This window comes from Lepisosteus platostomus, chromosome 22 (genome assembly GCF_059453375.1).
Source record: "Lepisosteus platostomus isolate fLepPlt1 chromosome 22, fLepPlt1.hap1, whole genome shotgun sequence".
NCBI lineage: Eukaryota > Metazoa > Chordata > Actinopteri > Semionotiformes > Lepisosteidae > Lepisosteus > Lepisosteus platostomus.
The window spans coordinates 13,962,860-13,989,055 of NC_142632.1; the positions used below are offsets into that span (position 1 = coordinate 13,962,860).

Here is a 26,196-nt window from a genome sequence, read left to right on the forward strand (position 1 = left end):
TAAATCAATTACAGTATAAGAGAGGGTTCTGCCTCCGCGTGGCACCTGGGGTCATTTGCATTTTTAACAGATTGTAATGGAAAAAAAGACCCATAGCTTTTGTTTTAACAGTATTGTTAAAATCACATATGGTAAGTTTAAGGTCTTTGTTTTCTGTGGATTTGACTAGGCTTGCACAGCCCTGCTGAAACCCATCCTTGTATGACACACAGTGCAGTGTTTATGATCAGCGAAAGCACATAGACTGGTTTGTTCGGGGTGACAGCTGGGCCTTCCCCTTACCCACTGCACTGCGTGCAGGTGGCACTCCAGTAGGCCCGGCTCTCTCCTGCCAGCTGTGTTCCAGTGATGCTCCACCATCCTCACTCCCTACAACACAGCTGCCACAGGTGCTCTGCCCTCTCAGGGAGCCCTCAACGCGCTGCGGGACCATTCGGGAGCTGTTCCAAGCCGAAAGGTTCCTCTGCTCTAGAGATCTGCTTAGCTAGCCCCCTGGGAGCCCTGACTCCCTGTAAGTCCACACTCTCCAAATGCCAAATACGTTGATGCAATGAATGTGACCTAATGAAGTCAGGCCCCCAGCTGATCGTGTCTCACACTAGTCAGGAGTCCCTCTGTGTTTCGCAACCTCCTCCCAAGATGCGAATCCGCCCCGCAGGCAGTGTGTTAGTCCTGCTCCAGAGCCCATGGCGGGAGAGCGCAGCCCGTGTTTCTCCCCCCTGCAGTCAGCCTGGTCAGGGACACTCAGGCCTCTTTCCTGCTCCTCTCCGCAGACTTCAACTACAACACGGACGGCTACGATGGGGACGGCACGGATGAGCACAAGTCCCAGGACGGCTCGGAGACCATGCCGTACATCGACGAGTCGCCCACCATGTCGCCCCAGCTGAGCGCCCGCGGCCAGGACGGCGAGGCCGTGTCCCCGACGCCGCAGGCCCTCCTCATTCCCGGGGTGAGTCCCCCCTGCCCTTGGCTCTGTCCCAGCAGCCCCCGCCACTGGCCCAGTCCGTAGTGCCGGCCTGGGGTGGGCGTTTCAGTTCCTGCGCGTGGATGTCGAAAGGCTGTAACTGGTCTTGTCTGTTTTCTCCAGCCTAGCTCTGCCTCTAAATATATCTGCAGAAATCCTCATGCCTTGGGATATGTTGGGCTTTATGATTCAGGGGAGAACATGTTGCAGGACAGTGTAGCAAGACGTCCACAGCAGACAGCTCCCCGTTTTTAAAACGGGCTCTGGAGGATATAAACTCTCTGCGTGTTCTGGCCAGAGCTTTGCGTTACCATCCTTCTGCAGCGCCTTGGGGTGCTCGCAAATGGCTGTGTGCAGAAAAGAAGCTCCCTGTGCAAGCCTGTGCTGCAGGAGGCAGGCAGGGGCACCAGGAGCAGCGACAGTTTAATTCTGCGCTGGCAGCTGAGATCCAGCCCACTGGTAACGAGCGCCGAGAATGGGATGAACGTGGGAAGCTGTCGTCAAACCCGAAGAGCCGTAAAGAATAATACCGATGCGCTATAATCAGCACAGTATGTAGACACAGAGTCAGTACACAGCACCTGTTTTTATTTACATTGATGTTCATCTGGGTTTTTACAGCTCAAACACTTCCTCTGCCTCCCACTGAACTCTTCCGCACAGTACAAGGCTAAATGAAGGCTTTTACAGTATAAAATGGAACAGATGGCTGTGAGTTAGAGATCTTTAATGTTTTGCCTCACTCCTTTAAACCCGAGTGCAATCCCTCAGCGTTCAGCTTTTTTTCTCCTTTGTTTGGAAAGATGTAAAAACACACACAGAACTAAAGAACAACTACAGCTTACTGTAAGCAATTCAAGTGCATCTCAAGATGTAAAAGATACCATCTGTTCAGAAATGTGTACCCGCAGGTCTATGGCACTTTGTGCTTGTATTGTAGATATCTTGAAGGACTACGAATAAGAGCTAAGTAGCTGATGCTGTGTAAAAATCCTAAACATTTTAAAACAGCTTGTAAAATGGCACTCTTACGCGACCTGAACGAGCACCCTTTTCCACCCTGATCACAGTACAGTACCCATTAATGTCCTCCTGTCATAAATAGCCTCAAGCATCACTGGCCATGACAGGCAGGCAGTGTTTCATTTGCAGCTGTCCGTCTGTCTGTTGTTAATGGCATGACGTTTTAATCTGGCTCCCTGATGCACTGAGACCACACAGAGAAAGGCGGTCAGATGACTGTTGCAGTTGCTGTTTCATACCCTGTGTGAAAGCATGACCGCGAGGTGGTTTCGTTCGTGAGGAACTTGGACTTGTTGGAAAAATGGAGCAATTGTGTCTAAAGTTTTGAAGTCATAGGTCTGAACTTTCTCGCTGTGACATTTTTTAGGTTTAATGTCACTGCCCCCTCACATTTCACATTCCTGTCTAGACAGCGCTGAGAATGTCATGACAGTCGGTAATTAAAAAGCCGTCAGCATCGTCCTCCCCTTCAGACACTTGGGGCACAACTGTCTCTGTGAGACGAGAGTGACGGGGGGGCAGCTGTCCAGCTGATCCCTTTCTGGTGGTGGGCAGTATACTCGCAGGGCGCTTAAAGATTGGCCGGACCAGTCGTCACCACAGAAATTAGCTTTATTCTTACTTCCTTTTGTTTGGTGCATGTACTAAACAGTTCATTTGGTTAGGATCGGAAACCTTTTTTTGATGCCTTAAGAAATATGTAAAAATGTGACGGGTCAAAATGCCCTTATCAGGCTGTTCTCAGGCTGGCAGAGTGGCCCGGGACACCGCTGCAGATTCCAGATCTGGGTGTCTCTGCGTGCCATCTGCATGCTCTTCCTGTGCCGTCTGGGTTTCTCCCTGGACGTTCTGGCGTAATCCTACCTCCACGACATAGCACCCTGGCTCCTGCCTGAGGAGAGGGGGCTGGTTTCTGGTATGGCCAGTTCGGGTTATGCAGCTCGAACCCAAACCCAAGTGAACCAGACGTCCCTCTTCATTCCTAGTTGTTCTGATGTCTTGGTGCAATATGACGTTTTAGACGTTCCGTCCTGAAAACTTTGAACATTCTCAAAACTTTGCGTTTCCACTTTGCTTCTGAGATGTGTTTTAGTAGGCTTTCAGCTTTCCCCAGCCTTGTTTGGTTTCTCTAGTACGGTATGGATGGTGCTGGCTCCCTCTAGTGATCAAAACCAAACAACGACGCAGCAGAGTCAGCTGAGACACCACCGTCTTTCTATGGCTCGCAGTACTTTCTCTTAAGGGGACAGCTAAAACAAAATGAAACCCCCCTTCCACACGACTAACTCAAAGCGGATTATCTTGAATTACTTACGAAGTATGATTTGGATTATCTGAAAATACCCTCTTGTAATGGTGGAGCTGCATAATGTGCTCACACCAGGCTTGGACTGGGCTCCACTGACGAGATTTCTCCTGGTTTGCCATGACTCTGGTCAGTGTCCAGACAGACGTGTGCAATGCCTACTTTGCCAGCCCTCCTGGGCTGAATTCTGTTTGCGGTCCTCCTGAGACTACAAATCCACGCTCAAAAAAAACGAATGCATCTTACGAATTTGAAAAGACTTACACAGTGAACTGCTATTCCATGTCTTTTTTTTTTAGCACTAAAGTACGTTCCTGTCAGGATTCCAAACTTAAACAACATGCACTAGGAGTGGAGCTCATGGATAGGCAGGGACATGCGTGCTTGGCTAGCGTAGAGATTGTTTTTATTCCTGTCCTGTGGTATACACATGTAGTATCTTGAAGTGTGCTAAGGGTGGAGAACCTAAAAGCTCTAGCAGTAAAATTTTCTTTATCTTCAATAAAGGTTAATCATTTCTCAAGCTGGAAACAACAGTGGAGTGTTACACATTAGTGGGCCTTTCAGTCACGGTGACTTTTAAATATTTTTTATTTGTAGATAAAAAGATTGTTGCTAAATCCACTCATTTGTTGAGTAGCCTTTAGCTTGTTCAAGTAAAAATACAAATGAAAATATATTCTGTAGTCTTTAGTACATTGTATACTGTCCCGCATCCAAATCCCCCCAAATATGAGTTTTACAACCTGCTGTGATTTGAGTAAACATGATTCTCTATATCTAAATTCATGCAAAAGCATTGATCGTTTAGGAGCCGGTTTTTGGCATAAGAACCGGGATCGACAGAATTTGAGTTTCCCACGTCTAGAGACAAAAATAAAGTTCCAGCTTGTGCAGTGTGTTAAAGAATGCACATGATACCAACCTTTGTCAGTATGGCTTTGCGTTATTGTAGAGAGACCATCCACTGGTGTGAAATCAGGGAAGGTTTTTATCCTTACTAATAACAGAAATACAATAATAAAGATGTTCAGCAGCCTTGTTAGGCTGAACACTTTCCCAAATCACAGCACTCCACAGAACACCATAATGATACAGCATAATATGCAGGGGTAATAAAGAACGTACAGACAAGGGACTTTTAAATTTAATACCTGTGAAATAAAATATCTACCAAGAAAATAAATAGTAATACTTTAAATTAAAGACTGTTACTATACCTATATAATGTATGTGCAATTTACAATATCCTGCATAGTAGCACAACAGAGCTATTCTGTTGTAGTGAATTCTTTAATTGTATACACAGTACCTTCCTCCTGAGTTGCTAACAAGGTCGCAAGAGAGATTTACAAAAGGCCTTGGAAATTGGCATGGGTGTGTGTTGTTGAGGGGGGCCAAACATGTAGATAATCTTTATCCTGTGATTGTGACCTAACGGGTGGGGGGAAAGATCACTGCTGTGCTCCAGCTTCACTTTTAACTTTCAGTGACGATGTCGTCAGTATTCACTCTCACAGGGTGATGTAACAAAACGATGACTGGACCGCCAGTGTCCAGTCTGTGTGTGTAGACTTTATTAACAAGGAGGCAGGAATGGGGAGCCTCAGAGTCAAAAAAAGAGGAAACGAAGCAGTTCTTCAGCTGTGGAGCGTTCTGACACCCCCGACCAAGCCTCCACTGCCAAAATATTGTTGTTGTTTTTTTCCCCGTGGTATAACCTCCTGGGAAAAACTAAGGTTGCTGCTGGAAGAGGTGTTAGTGGGGCCAGCAGGGGGCGCTCACCCTGTGGTCTGCTTGGGTCCTAATGCCCCAGTATAGTGACGGGGATACTATACTGTAAACAGGCGCCGTCCTTCGGATGAGACGTAAAACCGAGGTCCTGACTCTCTGTGGTCATTAAAAATCCCAGGGCGTTTCTCGAAAAGAGTAGGGGTGTAACCCTGGCGTCCTGGCCAAATTTCCCATTGGTCCTTACCAATTGTGGCCTCCTAATAATCCCCATCTATGAATTGGCTTCATCACTCTGCTCTCCTCCCCACTGAGAGCTGATGTGTGGGGAGCGTTCTGGCGCACTATGGTTGCTGTCGCATCATCCAGGTGGGGGTACACACTGGTGGTGGTGGAGGGGAGACCCCATTACCTGTAAAGCGCTTTGAGTGGAGTGTCCAGAAAATCGCTAAATAAGTGTAAGTTATTATTATTATTATTATTATTATTATTATTATTATTATTACAGTATATATACAGGTTGTTTGTTTCAATTACATAGTCTGTCCATGAATCGGCACATTCACTTCCTAAAAGATAGCAAGGGAATTTTTCTGATACCGGTTCGCCGCTGAGTGTAACACAGAGGCTGAGAGTCTTCAGTCTTTTCCGCGGCAGCCACCGTGGCTAAGAGCCTCGCCCACAAAGATTAGAGAGCGGAAAGTTTCTAAACAGATGCATGTCAGATACCAGACTCAGTTGCTGCGCGAGTCTTTTGATTAACTGAAAGAGGCAGACCTACAGCAGTTGGGTATGCTGCCTCCTGGGCTCTAATTTGTCCTCTGCTTCCTGTAACCCAGAGGGGGGGGGGGGGGGGGAGAAACGCCACCGCCAACCTCAGAGAAGAACTTCCACAAATGAGGATAAACACTTTGAGGAAGTGGAAGGGCTTTTTGCATGAGAGTTGACGGGTTTTGGTGCCGCTCTGCGACCATGACGAATCAGGAAGAAAGGAGTTGCGAGAGGGCCGGTGAAGAAGCCGAAGCTCTCTCTTGTGTGCGTGTGTGCGCCTGAGCTGCCCGGTCCAACAGGAGGAGTCTAAACATTTGCTAAGTTCCACGGAGCGACACGGAACATCAGAGAGGCAAACTCATAATAGTTCCTTTCATCGGGTGCGTGGCCGGCTTCCAGCGCTGAAGGAGGGAGGGCTAATGTGTCAGCACAGGCCTGTGGGAGTGTGAGAGCGAAGATCCGAAGAGCCCACACTGTGCCTCTGCAGCGCGGGGTCATGGAGGAAGAGGAGGTGATAGGTCTTTTGGATAAGGTCCTGGAGGATGAAGATGTCTTTTACTCAGGGGACCTGGACTTGGAAAGTCCCCTGAGCCCTGATGGACCCTTCAAGGTGAGACTCAGTCAGGCTGCTAATGGCATTTGCTAAATGCATGTTAAATACAGTCAAGGCCAAAAAAAAAAAGGAAGGAGAAATAGTTGGATGACTAGCTCCAGACATTTGAGCTAAAAATAGCAGAGCTAGAAACTTGGGCAGCACAATCTGGCATTATTTTGTGCTCTATGCTACACATGAGTTGCTGCTTATTTAGGCTGAAATGCAAGTTTTGAATGCAATGTGGTGCCGTTTTTGCTCTGTATGTTACCTGCTAAAAAAGGAAAAGCATGCGTTTTTCACATCAAGAGCTTGTATTTTGCAAATTACCTGCAACCTTCAACAGGATCATTTCTTAGACCCAGGCATAACGAATTTGACATATTGAGAGTTTCTAATGTGTTAGTAAAGCGTCCCACATGCTTCAGGAATTGCGGTATTCTTGCATAGCTGTTCCTCTTGTTTTTAGCTTGCCTCTGTATTAAGCAAGTATGTGATGCGAGTCATTTCTGATGCAGAAAGCAGTTTTTCAGAAGTGCAGGGCTGTATCTTGAAAGCTACTCTGCTGATAAGATAAGCTGTTCTTAACCTTGCTTTGAAAAGAGAAAAAAGTGTTTCTCAGTCGAGTTCAGTTCCATAACTTTTGCGTCAGGATTGCAAACCCGAGGCCGAAGGGATAGTGTTTTCCGGTGTCCTAGAGGAATGGTCATGGAAAATCAGCCCCTTTATACCTCTGTCTGGATGTCAAGCTTATCAGCTGTTTTTGACAAAAACCTGCTCGTGTCCCTGCCTACCTGTCAGCATTTCCTGATGATTAGTGCACATGGGACCATGCAGTTTCTCAAGTCAGGGGCTCAGTGCAGAATTTCGGCATCCCCCCCCCCCCTCTTGTTTGCTGGAACGGACCTAAGCTGATTCTAGTACTATTTCTGCTCCCCCCCCTGAGCAGAGCTCTTGTTCAAGATGAAATACTTTTTTGGGGATGAGTATCAGCACCCTGCCATGTGACGCGAACCAGAGGCCACCAATGGAAATGATGGCGAAACACGTTTAAAACGATAACGGGGAGGCATGTCTTTACAAAAAGAGTTGTGGGAGTATGGAACAAATCCCCCAGCCATACTGTTTAAAGGTGATCCCCTGGCTTTTTTCAAGAAATGATCAGCTCTACCTCAGCTAACAAAGCCAGCTGGGCCAAATGTCCTCTGCTTGTTCGCAAACCTTTGTGTGCGTTTCCGAGTCTGTTGCATGTAAGAGCTTGCAAATACTGTGTTCTCATGGTCCGAGTGCAGAGTATTAAATATACCTAGACCATTTCCTGTAGTGCTAGAAAGTGGTGAGAGGTTAACCTGTGTGTGTCATGGCCTTTTCCTGTATTTAAGACACCCAAAGTGACGAGCGGAAATGTTCCACTCACTGGTGCACCTCCTGCGACGGTGGGGTTGTGCTGATGGTGTTTTGTGTGCAAAGGATTTTTATAGTGGGGAATAATTTACTTGAGAAGCTAATGAATTCCAACGGCTACTGTATATCCGAGTATTGTCCTAGTGCTCGGATATTCAGTAAATGATGATGATAATTAATTCTAATGATAATAATAGTTGCTTACGCTTATATAGCACTTTTCTGGACACTCCACTCAAAGCGTTTTACAGCTAATGGGGATCCCCTCCACCACCACCAGTGTGGAGCCCCACCTGGATGATGCGACGGCAGCCATAGTGCACCAGTACTCTCCCCACACACCAGCTCTCAGTGGGGAGGAGAGCAGAGTAATGAAGCCACTTAATAGATCTTCCATTCTAATTAAGTTAACAAAATAAAATGTGTAAATATTGATGAATTCAAGCAAAAACATGGGTTACCGTACTGTTTTTATGAAAAAGGTTAAACAAAATACAGAGGGAAACTTTGAACTGCCAGCTGGGACTCGAGACTCACATGGACACCTGACAACAAACTAAAGGCTCGATGTGGGAACTTCAGCATGTGTCTGAACTCCAGGGCCATGTGTGTCTCTGTGGTTTTGAAAACCATTCAGTAAACTTGAGAGGAAGGGTGCTTTTTCTGTACATTCAGTGAAGGAAATGTGGCTTTGTTAAATTCATTAACACTCTTCGTAAACTGTCCTGCTGTTTCTGGACAAAGTGCTCTAGACTGCTGGGGAATTTAAGTACATTGCATTAGAAACTTAAATGTGACAGTTATGCTTAAGGGTTTCTCAATGTGCATATAACACTTGAAAAAAAGCTACTTCTGAGACCAGGAATGCAGCCAGTGTTTATATAAAATAGCTTAAGGCCTCGCACGGCTGTGGACACTTCCAGCCTTCGTATCCTTGCTGGTTAGTCATAACACGACTTCCACGCTCGCAGGAAGTGAAACCAAACTAGCGTGATTTTATGTGTTGCGGGATTAGCAGAAAGATTTGTCCAAGACTCATTTATCAGGACATTTCGTCAAATGCAAACTGAATGGGTGCTTACCTGGGATCAGAGGTTACTGAAGCTCGGCTGCTTTCGCACTCCGAGCTCAGGTTTGAGCTGTTTGAGAATAAAAAATATATAAATGCCAGTGTCGGCATTACTCTGGATCACTCTTCTCTCGTGTTTATTGCTGTTTTTCTGAGACGTACTCGACTGGTCGGGCACTTCTTAGGTTAGATTTGCTCTTTCCTGAGGTATGATTACCCAGTAAGGTGCCCTTGGGTTTAATAATAAGGGCCTGGTGAAGGAATGTCAGATGTTTGCACACAGCCTGCTGCCGAAGGGTGAGAGTTTCAGTGGTTTGGAGTAAACACGATAAGAAAGGACTGTGTCTAGAAGAGAGACCCCTAGAAACATTGCTTTGATAAGATGGGGATATAAAAGTAGGTTATTTAGGGATGAACCCTGTTTTACTTGGAAAAGAAATGAAAGAGGCCACATCTGTCAAGCAGGGTCAGCATCGAGAACATTTTCTTAGGTGAGGTAAAGGTTTTAATTTTGATACCTGATTGCGATCGACAATGTTCAAAATTAAAGAGTTATTCAGTTTTCTTTCAGAAAATGCCGCATCCCAGATATCAGTGATACACGATAGCCTCGTCTTAGCTCTTACAAAATATGACACCATTTGAGGGGTGATCTGCCTTCTCTAAACAATGAATTTCCGCTGTTTAAAACTGTTTAAGTAGTTGATGAAATGTAAAACTGCAGTTTGTTAATATTTGTATTTGTAAGGGACACCTTATTTATTGAGCACCAACAGGTGGCTTATTAGGTCATCCTTGCTTAGAAGCGTGGTGCCAGTGTTTAGACTGCATCCGGATCAGCATGTCTGCATGCTGACCACATACAAACTCAGTCGTTTGATAAGACTTAAAACTAAGTCCTACAAGTTTGCATTTATTGTTCAAGACGGGGAAGACTGAAGTGACTATTGTGCCACCATTCCACAATAAATTTGCTTAAGCATCTATTATTCCCCCCAAAAAGACCGGTGAACTCTCTTGCCTGCTCAAGCAGGTGTGTCCTTATTGGTGTCTCTGAACCACAACATTTTCATTTTGCAAAAGCAAACAGATGCTGACAGCACTATAGGTTCGCTGTGCCCCTGGTGAAAGTTCAATTAGATTTTGAAGAGAGGTTTCAAGCGAGCGAGTCTCTGCAGATAAAGTTACAGCTCAGCTCTTTTTATCCACGATCTCAGGCTCTCTTTGATATAATTGAAAGAAATTATTTGGGAAATAGACTGTGTTGTCAGTTTTGCCTTCAACTGGGTTTCCTTTTTCACATTTCTGTAATGTTTTTCTTTAGCCATAGAGATTTCTGTCGTGAAGAAAACAAAGAGCAACTGGCAAGCAGGTCTGTTACATTTTGACCAGTCAGCCCCTCCTCTGGTTATTGTCTAGCTAAATACAACCAGGATATGATCTTGATTACACTCCCTTGTATGTCTTAATATTCGCCATATTTAGAAAAAAATATTTTGTCCCTTTTATCACATGAAAATGTATCTTGTATCTTTACCGGTCTTTGACATTCCGATGTGATTGGCGGTAGCGTCTTTCTTCCTTTGTTTCTCTTCTGTTTTTATTTTCCTTCTTTGGAGTTGTGAAAGTCCAACTCTACCACGGTTTCCATTGCATCAACTACATTTGGCATTAAAGTTTGACGTGGTACCACATGACGGCCACACTCAAGCCAGCAGTGTGAAAGAGATCAGTTCTGATGTTAATCATGAGCAGCTCGTGGGGATCGGAGATAAAGTGTTTGGTATTGCTGAATTTTACTACCTCTTTGCAGAAAGTCATTAGTATTACTATTAAATCAATCCAAATGGCTCAGTTACAACATATAATTTGAATGTGTTTTAGTCTGTCACCAAATAAAGCCCCGGTTTTCATGGCTCGTGTGTGATGTGAACAATGCTGTCTCTGTAGGGCAGACCTGAAGAAAGAGACAGGTGTTTGTGTGAATCCTCTGTAGGCTGGTTCCCTTCCTCCTCTTGAAATACACCAGTAAGAAGAAGCTTAAATTTAAAAACCACATTTGACTATTGACTTACTCCCTTGGTGCCTCACTGTACCCAGAAGGTTTTTGTGGTCACTGTTTCCGTGTGTGTGCTTAAAACACCACTTCACAAGAGCCAAATTCAAATGCCACAGCGCAGGGCCCTCGCCATTAACAAAGATGGCCAAACTGCTCGTTATAGACTGATGCTTACTGTGAAATGCCTAGTGGCCTGCTGATGTAATTCTACAAAAATAGGATTCATATTAAGAAAATGTTGTCTTCTGTCTAGAATTGTGAAATGGGAAAAAGCTTTGATAGTGATAAAGTTGTGTTTCTGCTTAAAAAACGCTTTTCCAGGCTGGAGGGCCCAGTTGCGATTTCTGGGCTCTGGTTCATGTTTGCTATTTGTGACAAAATGGACAAATAATAACCAGCTCACCTTTGACACTGCAGTCCTGCTGGTAACCAGTCCTGACACTTCTAAGGGAAGTCTTTTAACATAGACTTGGGAAAGTCCGATTGGAATTTCAGTGGCGGAAATCGAGCTTCTGTTTTTAAAGGCTGTTTTAATGTTTGACTTCTTGCGCGAAGCTGAGCCACAGGCAGTAGAGGCTCTTGTACGTCTCTCTACTGTCTCCAAAGGATGAATATGCAGTAAGATGGCCCATAGATGGTGCTCTCCTGCTAGACGTTTTCTGTGGATTTTGTTTCTTTCGGGCAATGTGTGACAGAAGTCAGTGCAGACAGGTCTGTATTGCAACCCTAGTTTGGGTGACAGGCCTGCCTGCTGCTCTGCAGATCTCTCTTGAAGACCCTAAGCCGATGCTACACATTCCAGACTCCCAGCACTAAGAATTGAAGCATTTATCAGGAATACAGCATTGATGCAGTTGCACTACTTCAACTATTCATATGTCATTGGTATAATTGGTGGGGCAGTCCACAAAGAGCTGTGATACAGTGTAGCTAAGTGGGTGGAAAAATACGTCTGCTGTACGTTTTCTTTTGTTATCTGCAGGTTTAAGTCCAGTGCCATGATTATTCATAAAATATCATGGGACACGGCTCTAGTGAAAGCCTTGATCATCCTGTGCAAATACACCTGTCCAAAGGCTATCCCGATTCAGAGGAGGTCACACAGCTATCGCTGGGACCAGTGCGAACGCAAAAGGCAGACGATGAGTTAGGCGAGACCTCATTGTAGTCGCACTTTGAACTGTGGCTCGTGAAAATTCTGATGGGTGTGTCATTCCATGTGTGGTTTTGCTCAGTTGCAGCTCTGTTCTTTGAAATATCTGTTACTGGTAAAATCGGATACAGTCGTATGAGGAGCCATGTGTTCTGTCCTCTTCTTAGCATTATGGACAAAACTCAGCAGGAAACTACATCTCCTTTCGGAGTCGAAGAAGTAGTGCATAGGCCCCTGTTGAACTGATGGTGTGTGCGGTGCACAGTAACACCGTTGATACTCCTTCTTGCATCAATGAATTGCGGTGTTGTATTTTCTAACACGAGGTGTGGCTGGCTGTTGCTAAGAGGTGCTCTGTTTAAATGTCCATTTCCTAAATCCTGCGCAAGATGTCATCTGCAGATATGTAGGATACATTTTCTTCTGCATCCATCTGGCTAAGATGTCATCTCTCTCCCGTTTTACGTCACTTCACACCCTGAAACGTGCTGCATGTGCGCAGTCTAATGCATTGTGAAGTTGTCACCTGTGCACTACACACCTTTATTCCCAAGGTTGTCAAGTATCTTAGTCCTCAGTTCAGAATGTTTGCAGCTGAAGGTCCTCAGGTGTTTTCGGAGACGCTGTTAAATCCTGACTGGACTCCTGATTTTTCCTCTTGTCTCAGGGCGACATGGATACTGAGAAGGGACTGGAAATGAGGAAACTGGTCCTCTCTGGGTTCCTTGCCAGCGAAGAAATTTACATCAACCAGCTGGAAGCTTTGCTTTTGGTAAGTTTTGCACAAACCTGATCTCGCTGTTTTTTTTACAAGCACTGTTGTCTACAGATCTGTAATCTTGTAAGTGCTGTGAGTGGGTATTTAGGACAAAGAAAGAGAAACAAAGCAACTCTAAAAAAAGCCCCTATTAAGAAACCATTGAGAAATGTAGTTCCTTCCTGCCAATGTACTATGTCATTTCCTGCTGGTTCTTTTTTTGTTAGTTGGTTCTTGTTTTGTTCTTACAGAAGCATTGTAACAGGCTTTTGTCCATGTCCTATACCCTCCCTTAACGATTTCATTTCAAGTGGAGGTTGCGAGAGACGGTTAACTCTATACAAGGCTGCAGTTCCACCTTCACCTACACCTGAGTGCCACAGTGAATCCAAAAAGGCTTTCTTTCAAGATACTGGATCCATGTGTCTGTGAAGACATCCAGACATGTACTGTAGTTTATTTGGTTGACAGTTTCATCTAAAGCAACCGATGCCATTTGTATCCATTCCAGCAGCTGGGTATTCTCCCAAAACAGTCTAAATGAAGAACTTTGCTCAGGGGCACAACAGCACCTTCCACCTGGGGTGCAGCCTCACAAGCGTCTACTTACAAGCCCAGAGCCCTGGTTGCTGAGTGTAACCAGGATTCTGGGAGATAAAGGCCCAGAACTGCTTAGAAAGTGTGGGGCTTCCATGATGCTGACTGTGAAATCAAATTAAATCAGTCAGGGTGTAAACATACTTATTGAACATATCATACAAATTAAAAAATGAATAGAATGGAGATTGAATTTGCAAGAGGTAAGATATTTAATTACGAACAACAATTTTAAGCTTTTTCTGTTGTGTTTTTCCTGAAACCACCTTGTGCAGCTCAAAGCTTCATTTTGTGCTTGTGTTTACTTCAGCACACATTATTTCTTAGGTGTTTTGGACCTATAACATTGTATTTTTTTAAATCCATCCCTGTTGTAAAAATCAAAGCTGTAAAAGCCATTGTAGAAAATTTATTCATTTTTATCATTTTTCAAAAGCTGATTCATTCAGTAGTGTGCTTCTTAAGAACTGGAACTTTAGATCAACCATATTAGGGGTTTTCTAAATACAAAACTCAGATTTAATGCAAGGGCATCACATAATACTGCATCATAACCAGTATTTGATGTATTTGAAAAGTGTTTCTTGGTTAGGTTTAAAAAATACAGAAAGCTCTGCAGAGAGCTGTCAGTTCACCTTGGCCCAGTTACTGTAAGTTGTCATGTTTGCTTTTTCTTTTACGCCTTGTTACAGTTACTGTTCCTCTGTTTTTTTTCCCCCACAGTGACTGTACTATAGCTGTAAGTCAAACCTGGAAATTCAGGCAGGGGTCAAAGGCTGAAGGCATTTGCATATCTTACACAGTAGATCCTACGAGCGATACCGTCACTCAGATTGTCATGATTGGTCTAATCGCGGGCAGTAGCTGTCAGAGAAGCGAGCCTGCTCGGCACTGCAACAGCGGGTTATTATGATGTCTCCAGCGCATTTGAAATAACTCAAATATATTTTACTCGGTTAGGAATTAAGTTTCATGGATTCGTGATGGATGCTTGCTCTTAAGTCTGTTCATTGTATAACTGCTACCATCCTCTTTGCAGAGCTGTCAAGGTGATTGAATTGTCCACTATTAATCAGAATACACACAAATACCCCCCTACCTAATTTTAGTGCTGAGGACTGCCTCCTTGACTTTGCTAGGCCTAGTTATAATTTTAATAAAATCAGTAATCAATAATGGACAGAATGGAAACTGATGAACGGCAGTTGTTTGGTGAAATACAGCTAAGGATGTTTTAAGGAATATAAAAAAAAAATGTTGGGAATGCAGTGAAAAATGTGAATTCTCGCAAAAGACCTATATCCATGCTTCCTGTTGCCAAAGTGTGCTACTCCAGATTAATAGTTTGTATATATAAAAATCTTGTTGGTGATGAGTGGGGTCTTTATCTGTTAAGTTCACGTACAAACCACACAGCTGATGATTATTTCGTTAAATCATTCTGGAGCTGGATTGCATTGTAAAATATGGATAATCAGCAGTGAAATACCCTAAAAAGGTACTTCTTCGAGACTGTCAAAGTGATTTATTTAGATAAATAATGATATTTTATCTTAAGGACTCCACCTTGCCCATCTGTTTTCTTCCAGCTTCATCCAGTTCAGGGCTGCAGGAGGGCCAGAGTCTGTCCTGGCAAGCAGTGGTTGCAGGGCAGGGTGCGGTCTGGACGAGACGCCACACACATACTCACACCAGGGCCAGCTTTCGGTCTGTGCCCTGTAGGAGGAAACCCACCAGATCATGGGCAGAACACAGGCAGAGGAAACCAGACAGTTTAGAAAACCGTCTGATTTTATAGGTGGTGTTCAGTTCCATCATACTGGTGCTGTTATTGACTTACACTGTCAGTTTTATACTCTGACAGCTCGTACAGAGTTAATTTCTTTCTCGGTTATTTAAAGGATAATGAATGTACAAGTAAAGTCTCTTTAGACATCACCACAGCTAGTATAACGTACAATTCATAAATATACTCCAGCTGAGTAAGTTCTTGCTCAAATGTAATTCTTTTTTTTAGTTTTTAAAAACATTTTTACTGGTGCCAATTAACTAATTAAAAGCAGAAACTTGAAAAGGAAAAATCTAAGAGCTGCGCATCAGAAGAAATGAAAGCTTGTAAAAAGCCATGGTCTGACTCGTGCTTCTGCTCCAGAACCACTTGCATCCACTAGTTCTTCAGGTGAGTGATCCAGCAGCTGTACTGAACAATTGCCCCGCTTATTCTTTTTTCCCCCACTATAAATTATGGAAAGGAAGCTGATAGGGGGCATATTTCCAAGAGAGACCCCACTCGTCAATCTGCAGGACGAAAGGAATGCCACTGAGATGCATGCACCTTCCACATGAAACCTCTTGTCATCAGATTCACCAGCTTATCACCTCCGTCTTGTCACGGTGGGGCTGTGCCAGGGTGCCTAGACCGTATGTGGTCTCAGCTTCAGGTCTGGTTGAAAACACCGACAAGACCGCGATGGAGCTGATGACTGAGGCCACGGCGCGGTGGTTTTTGTGGCGTAGCGTTTATCCTTTTGCTTGGATAAGGTCTCGTTCTTTGCCCAGACGAACCCTGATCTGACTGAAACACCCCAAGAATCATTCCAAGTTGCACACCCCAAAAAAAATGAAATGGAGTAAGAGTTACTGAATACTGTGGGAGTTGGGTGCGCTCGAGTCAGTGATTATTAAGATGATCATTAACTGCTTTTTCAGCCCTTTTGATGACTAACGGAGCTTGGAAGTGGATGGTTCTGTTTTGCCTCCTGATCTCTGGTTTTAAGAAGAGGAAGTGTCTTCCGGCAGGACTGATGTCTTTTGTACTTTTCAAGCAATTCAGCAGCTGAGCTCTTTTTTTGTGTGTGTGGCGTGTTTAAGTAGCATGCACGCTGTATTAAAAATATTCCCGTGTGTTCAACAACAAGAATACAAGCATATCCTGCTTCAAAAGGGGAAAACAATTAGTTAACAGCCAGTTCCTGGGGATGATATGCAGCGCAGCACGTTTAGGATGAAAACGTTTAGTCTTTTAACCCATGGGGAAAGAAAGTACTGATTTTAAAATGTTGTGCTGCTTCACAGACACTAAAACCAGGTGACTCTGAAAAAGGTTTAATTAATGAGTACAGAGGACAGAAAAAAAGTATACTCATTGCTTAAGAAATTATGCTTGCAGAGTCATTGTACACATAATACACTTGACTTGAGATGCATACTGGTGAAAGACTGAATGTGGCTGTAAGATGACAGAATTTCTGCAAACCACATGTTGCTTCAGTACAAAGATCTACTGTGACTGGTGGAAAACAGGGCTCATGTACCAGTAGAAAGCATCTGTGCCTCCAGAACTTCCAGTGCATAACCTTGCATCTATGTGATTTAGCAGCTTATGTCACTTTTCTTGTTTTAATTTGCATAATACGTACAATTTAATTCACATTCAGCTTATTTTTTGTCTGTAATACTTTTGCTCCTTATTGTTGTGTGGCTGCATTGCTCACAGTCCAAAGCTGCAGTGCACCAGATCAGCCACAGTTTGCACCCCGAAATAAAGGCCGGAATCTAAGAATATTTTGTTTTTTGTCAGGCATGAGAGTTTTATGTTTCGACTTGCATCTGTTAGCATTTGTCCGAATATAACATTTTGGGAATAAACATCCTAAATGAAAAGTGAAGGGGTTGTGTGCAGCTCACACTGAGGCCTGGGGTCGCCTTGAGCAATGCAGGTTTCTGAGGGGTCTGGATCAGAACTGCAGCTGTGTGTCCCTGCTGACCTGGGAGACAGCATTTGAGATGTCAGAATGAAGGGGTATAGCTTTGGGTTCCCTTTTCAGTGAGCCCTGCACAGCAAGCAGAGCTGTCTCCCTGCGTACGTGCTTTGAATCATTCGCATCGTAAGCCACTGACCTGTGCTGGGCTCAAGCGCCCAGCTCCTGGAGTAGAACCCCAAAGCAGGCACGAATTCAAAAAATACCAGATTTCGACAGTTATAAATCCATCTTAATTTGGGCAGCATTGTTATTAAATTGGAATTAAAACCCCTGAGCAGTCAAGCATGAATCAAGCGATGATAAAACGGCTGAACTGAAAGTCATACTGAAAATACTGAGACACATATGCAATCGCTAGCAAGGAAATGGTGTGGCATTCCCCTTTGTGGCATTGCTTTGTTTTTTATCTTATTTGCAGAAATATTAGTCCTGGACATCCGATGTCTTGTATAGATCGCGATGCTCTTGTTCTGTTCTAACGCAGCCGTTTGTTTCCCTACAGCCCATGAAGCCCCTGAAAGCGACAGCGACCACATCCCAGCCTGTCTTGACAATACAGCAAATAGAGACCATTTTTTACAAAATCCAGGACATTTTTGTGGTCCACAAGGAGTTTTATGACGAACTGTACCCCAACATTCAGCAGTGGGACAACAAGGTCACAGTGGGACACCTCTTTCAGAAATTGGTAAGCCCATCCAACAGAACTCCCTCACCACCGACAGCAGACAGCAGACAGCAGACACCGACCCTTCGCAGTGGGGAGGAGCATTTGAATTTCTTTAACCATCAGTTTTTGTGAGCATCTTACAACAAGATCTGGCATTAAATTGGCACTGGTGTTGTCTTACATAGATAAGCAGTGACTCTGTGGATATGTCCTTTGTTGGTGCAGTCTGAATCAGGTGAAAATAAGATGATTAAGTGCATTTAAATTATTTATTTCATAGCATAATTTAAAATCAAAGATGTGCTGTGCTTTTAGACCAAAGCGGAACGTGTAACAATCAGTGAATGAAAACTGAGTTCAAGACAAAATTCAGTCATTCACAGTACATTTACTGTAGTTGTCCTTAATAACTCTGTTTAATGAGCATTTGAAGAACCTTATTTCTTTTAAACCAGCTCAGCTTTATTAAGTTGTTTTTAAAACTTGTGTAAATTGTTTATGTAATGCATGCTTCTGGAGAAGATGTCGAGTATCAGATGTCAATCCTTAGGAGTTAAACCTCTGTCGGATGATCTCCTCAGGACCATGAGAATTCCCTTTCTTGTTTTGCCCAAACCCCCTTTTTCGCTGCTCCCCAAATGAGAGAGCAGTCTACTGTAAATCCCTCATGTGCAAGTGAGTCACATCTCCCCTAAAATTCATTTCCGCAGTTAATTACATCCGTGCGTCTTGCATCCTGCAGGAGAGGATCAGCCCTTCCAGAGCTGGTAATGAGAGCACCCTCATAGCATTTCATTTCTCAAGATCTTCCCTGCAGTCGAGCTCTTCTGCGTTTCCCAGATTACAAGGTTTCAAGATGCTCACAGATGACATGTATATGTTACCGGTTTCTTTTCGGTGTTCTTTTTTAGGAAAAAAGGGCACAATTCACTTAGCATTCATCATAAGGGAAGCAGGGTTTTGAGAGGAGAAATGAAGGACATCCCCTCGGTTTATTAGTACAGTTTCACTATTGGAAAAAATCATTTTACTAATTAAAAATTCATTAGTAAAAATGTCAAACAGTAGGAGCATAAGACGTGGAAGCGATATATCCTGTAGCGTTACAGTGGGCGCTTAAAATTTCAAGCCGTGCCACAATTCAACGGAGATTAAAAAATTAAAAGGTGGTGGTCAAAGCTATGTTTGCCTGCTTGTCTTATAATTAAAAGTGAAATTCCAAGCAATACAAAATGAGGTTTACATGCTATGAAATATTTCAGAGCATGGATCATCTTGAAGTATAGCAATGGTTTTTCAGGGTGGTTAAGACTGAGCTATGCTCATTTCCTTTTTTTTAGAGAGTTGGATGCTGTAAAGCAAATGTTTTTTAATTTTGTGTGTGGGTGTATGGAAGTTTATTACAATGTCCTAGATTTACACACAGCTCCGAAAATTAATTCTGGCTCTATAGGAACCTAAATGTGCTTCTATTTCTTTAGCTTTCTTTGGTTCAGTCAGCAGTAATTAAAATACTGAATTAGTCATTTGTTGCTTTCAGTGAAATCTGATTAGCATGTGTCTTCAAACGGAAGTTTTTGTGTTTTAAATCCTGCGTGAATCCAGGGCTTCTTTGAAAGTCCTGTTTCTCTGCTCCTAAAGCGTGATATCGTATTGCTGTGTCTTTGGCAAACTGCAGTTCTAGTCTTTCAGTCTCTTATCTCATTCCTTTTTCCAGTAGTTTGTACAGCTGTCTAAGTGCAGTGCAGTTTGATGGATTGCTCTGCTACACACGCTACGCTGAAGGAATCAAACCTTGGGTGGCAATCGAGGTTCTTTTGCCTTTTGCCGAAAGTATCTTTGAGCATTTTAGATTTTTCATTACATCCCACCTGCCCCGGAGCAACCTGAAAGCAAACAGAATTCCCCACCAGTGCGCCGTTCCGCTTCCCCTCATCCCATGGCTCAGCTGCCTCTTTGAAAGGCTGGAGAAGAGGCGTTGGTTCCCACTCCATCTGTACAGCGCGATGCTGGGTGTATGAGAAATACAGATGCCTGGCAGTAACTGTACCTGTTCTTACTGCTAATCTGCAGCGGTGCAGCGGGGGGGGTTAGAGGGGTTGGAGGCAGAGGGGGGGTAGAGGGGTTTCATTTAAAATACACGGCATAAAAATGGATAAAACACTGGGGAGATTAGTTTGTCTTTTCTTAAGCTATAGCCACTGAGTCATTCTAAACTAAACAAATTAATTAAAATGCCCAGTTGCCATGCTCAGAAGGCTGATGACATTTAGTATAACAGCACTGAAAAATGAACAAGAATTAGGAGGGTATAATACAGTATTATGCAGTATGAATGTGTAGATATGTCTCTCTAAAGATTTTCAATTGAGGGTTTGAATTTAGGGAGAAATCTTTGCTTATTAAATCCTGACAGTATGCATCTGTGTGACCTGTGTGCATGTAGCATGGGTTTAGGCATCTTGGACGCAAATTGTTGAGGAAACATGATTGGCAGGATTTGTGGTATGAAATCATGCAAAAAAAGACTACGTGCATTTGATATGACGCGTGTCCTTCAGGTGCAGACTGTGCTGCAGTATGATGTAATTAAGAGACGCATGCGTGGTGTACTAGAAACAGTTTAAAGTACAATACTTAAGTCACTTGTGTTATCCCAAACACTTCTGCTGGTGTGAAAAAGAAAAACAGGTCTTGCCTTTATTCCTCAGGCAGCATGCAGTTTTGATCAGAGCGGAGATGTTGCTAGGATACAGCGTACGTCACTGATTCTAATCAAGGCTGCCAGCTTCACACTTGCTTCTCAGGAGACGCATCGCAGTCGAGGTGGTGTTGTGGATTTGAAGGATTTTGTGCTGTTGTCATGTTTCACTTTCCCCCCCGAAATTAAAGATTGAGGTGTAGGACTAAACCGTAATTTTGTAATTGTTTGTTTTCAGGATGAGTTGTAACTGAAGCACTGGGATCTGTAATGTTTCAGTGTGTTCTTTCTTTTTTAGTCCCTATATCTGAGGAGTGTTCCTTTAATTTCAAAATAAAGCACATTCTAGATGTCATGGAGGTGTAAGCGAGAGGGAGATTAGTCAGAAACCCCAGAAGAAGAGGGATGCCAGGCTCCATATTTGTATTCTGTCCTTTTTAACTGTGCGTTATGCAGATTTAGAAAAAATAAATTTTAATTTAAATAAAAAGTACTTCACAAATATTGAAGTATTACATTAGGTATGAGTCCAAGAAATGGTTGTGCAGGGTGCAGGGTGCAGGTACAGTACATTCATTTAAATAAGAACAAGTGCAAGTGCAAAATGAAATAGCAGGAGTGTGGATACAGAGAAGTAATGTAGACACCCTGTAGGTATGTATTCCCGGCCTACAGTGAACAAGTGCAGTAACAATACCAGTCTGAGAGTTCCGAACATCAGGACACTGCAGAAGAAGAGTTATTGAAGGATGTACAGTAGATGAGGGCAGAGAGATCTCGGGTGCTGTGTGTGTTGCTGCAGAAAGGCGGTCAGGAGCTGATGGAATTGAGCTGCTCTTTATTTCAGTGATAGTTCATTCCACTTGTCAGGCTTTGCCACTTGTCCGTTGTACCACTGGCTTCTTCGAGATCTCCTGTAAGACCTGAAGCGTCTGCATATCTCATTGCTAAAGGGCACAGCTGCTCTAAGGATGTCCAGCCCTGGGACAGCACTGCTGCCTGCAAGTTCTTATTCCAGCTCGGCTATTTACCTGCTTAATCGGAGCACTTTATCTGCTTTTCCCATGCTGACATTATAGAAAGACTGGCTTTCCATGGCCAAGAGCTGGACACCCCTGATTTAGTTCTTTAACACCAGGGAACAAGTTTGCAAAGTAAGGGCATCAAAAAGAGACGCCATTCTCCGTGGCTTAGGAAGGGTTAAAATTTTAACAACTCTGTCTGTCATCTTCTTTTGCTTTTACTGTGGTGGAGAGGGATTGAGTTAATGATGTAAAGCTGAAAGGAGAAGAAGCCTTGAAAATCAATATTAACCTTGGATAATGTCATTTTGTTTCCAGTTAATTATTGTAATTTGTTATTGGTAATTCTTGGTAATTCAGATGTTGTTGGACACCGTTTGTCCTTGGGGTGCTGTGTTTTGAGGGCTGATCTCCTGATTCACTCTCAGCATGTTCATTAGCTCTTATGTCTAAGACACAGTCTCAGCGTTGACTGTGCTCACAGAGGTTTCCTGTATTATTATTCTACACATGCCAGTCTGTGTCAGAGTGGCTGGCTTCAAACACAGTCGAGCTCAAAGCTGCCTGTGGAGAGTGGGATGAGTCAGGGTGGCCTGTCGTTTTGGTTAAAAATGCACCCAGGATGTTGAAATACAGTAAGACACTAGAAACTCCGTGTTGCCAAATTTGTCTTGCCTCTGAAGTATTTTTCTAGAAAACACAAAGGAGAGTTTTCTCCTTTCAGCGAGACGTGGCTTTTAAAGTAGGTCAGCTTCATTTGAGCTGCTGTGTACGTTTGAAGGGTCATTAAAATTGCTGGCACTGCTAGAACTTTGAGCTCTTCCCTTGCAGCTTGTTCATGCCTTCAAACACCTGCAACAGGACTGATCTTCAAGGACAGCAGCTTTCCTTTTTTTCTTTATATTGAACCGCCAGTAACTTTTGTGACACCCACCCTATTTGGAATAGCCAGTTATGCCTTTTTATTTTTTTCTCATCTTGGCTGAAATTAGAAACCCCATGAGTGCAAACAGGGGCGAATGAGGAAGTGGAGGCAGGTTCCTCTGACGCGTCTTCCTTTCTGCTAGTGGTCTTTTGCCACATCGTTCCCAGGCGGTGCAGCTGATCAGGGGAGAGGTGCTTCCCTCAATGACAGCACTTTGAGCCTGCAGGTGCCCCAGGCTGCCCCAGACAACACCTTTTGACATGCAAAGCACTATATAGGGTTGGAGGTCAAGTGTGTGGCTAGCTCCATTTCCCACAGCCCTTTTTTTTAATACTGTCGGCATGCAACACATGCTAAAGGTGTTTAAACATGCATATCTGTCTGTCAGGGGGCCAGAGATCATCTTTAATTGCATGCACCGAATTACAAAGACACCTAGTGTAAACGATTGTGTTGTTTAGCAAATGCATGGGAAGGAAGAATTGTATTGCAGGGACAAAAGCAGACCTTTACAAAGACTTACTGAATTTCTGCTGGGACCTCAAAGCAGTTTCTTGACCTTTTGACAATCTCCCACTTACCGTGATTAATGCCTTTAGAAAATGACAGAATGATAAGACAGTGAAGTTGCTTCTTCAAAAGTTTGGTTCATAGGCACAGAGGATTGAGTGGGCTTTCAGTCGTTTGTGGTATTTTACATACAGTGAGACTCAAGCCCAAGTTTTGTTTCTGAGTTACAGAGGCAGGCTGCACCACAGCCTGAGATGGATCAGGCTGCAAGCCACAGAACACATCCTGGTGTTTTCTGCCTTTGTGTAATTTCATATTCTCAGGTGAAATCCCCCCAAACAGACTTCTACACATCTGTATTAATGTAGCTCCCAAGGTCTTTAGGATCAAGAGCCTTTAAAATAACTGTGGTCTTCCACCTTTCATGCCTGTTCCAACTGTTTCAAGCGAAGTGCTCACAGCCTCTTGTTTTATTAAAATTGTTGTCTTTTTTTTATCAGGCTAGCCAACTTGGTGTTTACAAAGCATTTGTGGATAACTACAAAGTTGCCGTAGAGACTGCCAGGCAATGTAGCCAGGCGAACATCCAGTTTCAGAAGATCTCGGAGGTAAGGAGAAAGAATTCAAATCAAGGGTCAAGATTATGATGGCATTGTTGAGCATACTGTGCGTTTTGATGTTCAATTCAGCACAGTGTCTGCATGAAGTAAAATGACATTTTATTTTTAACCATTCCCCTTTTATATGTTGGTTAATATTCAGTTTGATTTATCTTTAGCATCAAATTAGTTTAAAGCCTTTCCTACTCTACAATGGGGGCCGGTTTCTTTCCTTTACATACTGTATGATGTTGTGTTTCTGTTTCTATTATCAGTACATGTGATTGTTTGCAGCTTTTCTCTTTTTTTTCCCCAATGTGTGAAAGTGCCGAAAAAAACAATTTCCTGTAACATTCCACGGAAGTAGGTTACTTTTTTGGGAAGGACAGGGTTAATAGGACTGCTTTTTGAAGCGTAATGGCACTGTTCTGTATTAAGAAATGAATCCTTCTGTTCCATTGTTTCCAATGACTGCACTAACAGCACTTACCGATACTGTGATCAGTAGGCAACATACAGATCAATAAGATCAGTACACATATTGGCGATTGTCCTAATGTAGATAATCAAAAGAATATTTTTTTTCTGAAGTGTCATTTCAAAGAACAGCCATAAACTCTGGTCAGTGTTTTGTCTCTTAAGTGATTTTTTTTTAGCATTTAGTAGTTTTCCTCTCCATGCACTGTGGCTTCTGTTGCATGTGCAGTTTCCTTGTCGAAAAGGCAAAACCTTTAAAGAAGCAGCACAAGTGCAGTGATCTGTTGTTAAAAAAACAAATGCCTCTGAAACCTGGTGCTGAAGCTCCCTGTCTGCTACAGCTTGTCATGCCTTGCGGTGGATCGTTTTGAATTGAGCCAACAGGTCAGCGTTTCCTTCGTGCCTGTTCCTGCGCCTTTGCTGAATATTCCCCTTGCTCCTTGCAGAACCTCAAAGTGAAGGGGCCCAAGGACTCGAAGGACTGCACCACCACGGTCACGATGGAAGGTGAGTTCGCCCCGGCGCTGCGCTGGCCCGGGGCCCCGCTGAGGGCGCGAACCCTTCCAGCCTGCAGGGGCAGGCGCAGGAGCAGTGGCGGGGCAGGCTGCTTCGGACCAGCCGCCTCACAGCGCGCTGCTGAATTGGGGGGGGGTTCCCCTTTAAGATGCTGGGTCTGCCCAACCCCTCTGCTTGGGTATGCAACCGGCTGGCTGAGGTGGCTCTGCTCCAGCCCTGTGAAGACGCTGGCTGACTGGCTATGGAGAGTAGTAGGCAGGGAGAAATGGCTGTAGAGGTGGAGGGAAGATTGACATGGAAATTCTACTGATTCTCAGGCTGTGTTGTAACTGCACCTACGGTAACTGAGCATGCTTGTCTTTTTCTCTGCAGAAAGCACTGATTGCTTTTTTTTGTTCTGTCAAGGAAAATTGACTAGCAGAATTTAAATGTTTTTTTTTTCTTTTTGCATTTTAAAGGTTTTTTTTCCCTCCCCGTTCTTGCTGCTGGCTCCTTTGTCGGATTTGTTCAATTCGTTCTTTGTTCATTTGCATCTTCACAGGCAGTTGGTACATTTTGTTCATTAAGCTGCTTTTTTTTTTTGTTGTCCTGCATTTTGCTGGAAAAAATCAAAACAGATGCGCGTGTCCTTTCTTTAATGTTCTTTGTGTGCTAAGGCGGCTGAATGTGTCTGTCTTTTGAAGTTCAAGACAGATGCCGGCATAAGTTTATTTTTAATTTAATTCATTTTGCTTATCTGTTACTGGCGGCTGTCCTTAAGCATGTCTTGACAGCATTTAGTGCTAAAATGCTGGTGGGCGCACAGACTTTTCGGATAAGGGTTGCTCGTTTTAAAACCTCCGAGGAAGGAATGTGACTTTGCCTCCTCATTCAGTGTCAAAATGCATATTTGCAGTATTTATATACAAGTGCTTATCTTAGTGGAGATGCAATCCTTTCATGGCAAAATCAATATTCTGAAAATGTACAATATTACAGACTTGTGGTCTGTGGATATCTGTGCTGCCTGTCTGGAATCTGTTCTTTTCACTGGAACAACATGCCTGTAGACTTAATATTCACATATTGAAATGCGGAACAAGTCATGCATAACAACAGCTGTCTTTCGGGTTAATACATTTAGTAACAGTTACTGTATAATGCTGGTGTCTTGCTTTTATCAGGGTGGATAGTGCCTTGCAAGAGTTAGATTTCCCTTCTTATTTAGGAATCTCCCCACACCTATTTTAAAAAAAGGGTTGTGTTTATAGCTGTTATAACCAGCATTCTGATAGAATCTTTTAATGGTTTGTCCCCTTTTTTTAAGACGTGCATGTGTTGTGGGTGTCTGGAGTTTAAACAGATAGGGTGTGAATTCTGAGGTTGTAATTAATCGTGCAGTATTGATCAGTTCGGTACAATGGAGCTGGGATTCAGGCACAGCCAAGCTAACGGCAAAACACCCAGCTCCAGTCCCTGATGTCACCCCATAGAGCGCGGTTTCATGCTCTCTGAAACTGCTCTGTGGAATGAACTTCTTTGTGTCTTGTTTAGAAACAGGTTTCCTGTGTGGTCCACTCGGCGGAACGCAATTATTTTATTTG

At 43.5% G+C, this 26,196-nt stretch overlaps 1 protein-coding gene across 4 annotated transcripts in view; it reads left to right on the forward strand.

Moving 5' to 3' along the window:
* Positions 1 to 26,196, forward strand: part of abr (ABR activator of RhoGEF and GTPase) — a 156,416-nt gene that overhangs the window by 53,367 nt on the left and 76,853 nt on the right. For all 4 annotated transcript variants that reach the window (XM_088616396.1, XM_088616395.1, XM_088616397.1 and 1 more), the window contains exons 2-6: positions 774 to 952; positions 12,743 to 12,847; positions 17,696 to 17,881; positions 23,522 to 23,629; positions 24,544 to 24,604. In XM_088616396.1, the coding sequence (XP_088472522.1) occupies positions 774 to 952; positions 12,743 to 12,847; positions 17,696 to 17,881; positions 23,522 to 23,629; positions 24,544 to 24,604 (639 nt within the window). The remainder of the gene's footprint in view (positions 1 to 773; positions 953 to 12,742; positions 12,848 to 17,695; positions 17,882 to 23,521; positions 23,630 to 24,543; positions 24,605 to 26,196) is intronic.